The sequence below is a fragment of the Lissotriton helveticus genome, chromosome 10 (assembly GCF_964261635.1).
Source record: "Lissotriton helveticus chromosome 10, aLisHel1.1, whole genome shotgun sequence".
Taxonomy (NCBI): Eukaryota; Metazoa; Chordata; class Amphibia; order Caudata; family Salamandridae; genus Lissotriton; species Lissotriton helveticus.
This window is the reverse complement of record NC_136071.1, coordinates 336,614,874-336,618,349: the sequence shown is the minus strand read 5'-3', so window position 1 is coordinate 336,618,349 and position 3,476 is coordinate 336,614,874. Positions and strand designations below refer to the sequence as shown.

At 46.2% G+C, this 3,476-nt stretch overlaps 1 protein-coding gene across 1 annotated transcript in view; it reads right to left on the bottom strand.

Annotated features, from left to right (window-relative positions):
- The window catches only part of LOC144783788 (uncharacterized), a 232,268-nt gene extending 228,995 nt beyond the window's left edge, over positions 1–3,273 (bottom strand). The window contains exon 1 of the mRNA XM_078662487.1: positions 2,701–3,273. Coding sequence (XP_078518613.1) covers positions 2,701–2,724 — 24 coding nt within the window. The 5' untranslated portion in view covers positions 2,725–3,273. The remainder of the gene's footprint in view (positions 1–2,700) is intronic.
- Between the last annotated feature and the right edge of the window lie 203 nt (positions 3,274–3,476).

Sequence of the window (3,476 nt, the reverse complement as noted above, 5' to 3'; positions counted from 1 at the left end):
GCGCATTGAGCTTAAAAGTCACGGGCACTGCAAGGAATCGCCACGATTCCTTGCTTGTTAGTTAAACGTTGTTTAAGCCGCAATAGGCTCGCAAGCTCGATGCGCATGCGCATCGACAGGCGAGACCTAAAATGCATAGGTTTGGTGGAAATTGCAAGACACTGGTCTCCATGTCCACAGAACACTTCTACTTAGAATACCCATGGCACATACAGACCATAACAAAACTCTGCTATTGTCATTGTAAACTTCGACCAAGAGGAGAGGATGTAGCCAAACGGCAGAGCGGTCGACCTCCAAGCTGGGGGACCGCATTCGAGTCTCTGTACCTAACAAAAATGAATGTGTCCATCTGCAACACAACTGGTGCTCATGTAAAGTGCTCTGATACCTTTGAGTCGAACTTGCGCTATATAAAACCCACTACCCCAAAAAATAAAAACACAAGGCCAAGAAAATGGTGATTAGATGAGCTATACAAAAAAACACAACAACATGACATGACAGCTCAAAACAATAATAATTATTAATGGTTAAATTAAGGCATGCAGGGGTACCAAACTAAAGAGAAACTGAATTCATGTTTTAGACTAAATGAATATTGCAGCACAGTTTTGTTTTCATAAACTCACCTTTTAATACAATATCTTAAGAAGGGAAGATACACGTGGGCAACGTCCCTTTCATGGTGATTCGCACATAATTATCTGGCGACAGCTGTGCTGTCAAGTCAGACCATAAAAGTGTCTGTACTCTTGATGCAGAAACGAAAATTACAGTGGATTCAATTATGTTCGGAAGAGCAGCAATTTTGACAGAAATAAGCAAAGGAAAGGAAGCAACCAAAGAGTATACCTCACAGGCACTGAGTTGAAATCAAAATACTCAGTAAGATAAAATTAAGCATTAGCCTGCATGCTGGCAATGAAAATCATATATACTTATTAGAAGAGAGTGTGCTTTAAAGTGAGAACATATGCCAAACAATTGGTTCACGTTTTGATGAACAACGCAAGTAAGCACGCCATGTCAAGAATTAGAAAATGGTTACCAAAAGTGTAGAATTGGAAATTTACAGGCGTAACTGCCAAACAGATTATCTTCCAGGAATTCTTTCGAAAGTGGAAGAAATAGGACAACACAGACTCATGATAGGGTATAAGGCAATTCATGGATAAACTAGTAGTAAATTGAGACACAGATTGTTAAAGGTAGGGGGACAAAACAGGATGGCAAAAACGTAACTTATGAAAAAATGCCTATATGTTAAAAACGAATGTTCATAAACAAAATGCAAGGATTTGATACCATAATGGTTTGCAAGGGATGAATAGGCCACTCAGAATCTATTTGTATGAAAATATATACCACCTACTGAAATAAACGAGGACTCCTGCGGGTTAGGACTATGACCAAACGGCAAGAAAGAACACTGGTGATGGATAGCAATGGTCAAAAATAATGAAACCGAAAGGGGGTTACACGCTGTAAACAAGAAGGTTATTACTCCTACTGCGCCAACAATAACAAAAGTAACCATTCTTTGCGAGGTGTGGTCAAAACGAAAATAAATATAATGGTCCCTTTTCACGTGTTAATATTAAGAGAGAGCATATGTAACCCTTCTGTTTTACTTGCTCCATTTAATTATTCCATTTGCTTCTTTCTGGGAGGTTCATGTTGTCTCTTTGTCACTTCTCTCATCATAACGCTGCCCTTTCCCTCACCTATGGGGGAAGGCCTTTCCAGCTCCTTCTGGGTCTCCAGCTTCACTAGCCACTGTTAGTAGTACTGGCGTGTTTAATGCCCACGCCTTCCTGATTCTACCTATCATGCCCCCTCTTTTCCTCCACTGTAAGCACTGCCCATTTATCCTTGTATATTACTATGCGCTTCAAATTAAACTTATAGCAGCTAGATGTGCTATGGGGTAACCAAATGAAACAATTACAATTAATTCAGAGAGACCTTTCCAGTGGCGGTAGGGAGACCGATGTGCACTCTGATGTTTACATGTATGACTCAATATATTCAGCAGAACTCTGGCTGCCCAAGATCATACTAGAGGCCCAGCGAGCAGGACTACAGGCGGTGAGAATTTCAAAGTGAGAAGAATGCAAATGAAACTAGAATGTGTGAGGTAAGACTGATAACGAAATGGTGAGATCGCTCTGTAGATAACAGTTGGTGATCGACCTAAGCTTAATGCATGTATTCCTTTAACACCTTTATTTATAGAGGGGCGTGACTGTAGTATCAATGTGCCGTATTACATGGCACTGCCTACAGCTCTTCTGCCCACAAAATAGCAACACACTTGTCACCCGGACATTGCTGGTTCGATCCACTCATGCCACCCCTTCGCCAGATCATGCAGTGCCCTTCTTACACAGTATGGGACCAATGACTGAGGGTTGACAGGACAGATTACCTTTACTATACGGGTGGTTAAGCAGGTATGCAAACACACTCTCAACGCCCATACATTCAATTAAATCCTGCCTTGTAAAGACAAAGTACGAATAAGTCCACACACAGCAGGGCATTACTACAACTAAACGACCCCACCCCCTTTCTGTATTAGGCACAGATGTCCTCGTGCCCCTGTTCCCAGACACGGACTGCTCTGACCCGTCTCGGAGGCTAGAGGAACTCAGAAGTACTGCTCCTTCAATCCCTTCCACAGCCTGCGCTCCTTACCTGGGTAGCGGGTCCTTCGGACATCTTGGCCAGAGCTGGGGGCTCCTTTGCCGGCTCCGGGGAGGGCCCCGGTACGTCCCCGGGGGTGCCACCTTCCTTATCCAGGGCGGCCAGCTTCCCTCTCCGTTGGAGAGGTCTTTGTCAACCCGACCGCTCTCCAGCTCCAGAGAGTCCACTGTGTCTGCCCACCGACACCAGGGTTACAACAGCAGCTGAGCGGGAAGGGGAGGAGGGCTAGAGGAATCGGGCCTTCGAAGGAACGCAGGGGGTGGACAGCGGATAGGGAGGGCAGGCAATGCCCGAGCTGCAAGGGCCAATTTTCTGAGGTGAAAGAATAGGCTTTACCAGGCTGAAGTGGCCAGGAGAAGGCCAAGGCTGGGGGATGGGAAGCAGGGGATGACTAGACTGTGGTGGGCACAGAGGGCCCAGACTGTGGAAAGATGCAGGGCCCTGAGGAAGGGGGTCTGTGGCTGCTGCGGGTGGGGCCTGGCACTGGAGGAGGGCTTAATTCCGGAAGAAGGCGGGGAACTAAGAAGAGAGCCTAACTGAGGACTGGAGCAGGGATTCAGGAAAAGGGAAGGGGGCTAATGGGAAGGGGCGGGGCTTAACCAGCAGAGCGACGTATGGGGCGGGGCATCCTGTGTGTACATCCCCGCTACGCGCTCATGAGTTCTATAGGAAGCAAGAAGAAGTGGGCGGAGAAAGAGTGCGTCCAAAACTCACGCTACGGGCATGCGCCCTAGGAAGTGCGACACACTCACGGACTACTTGTTTTA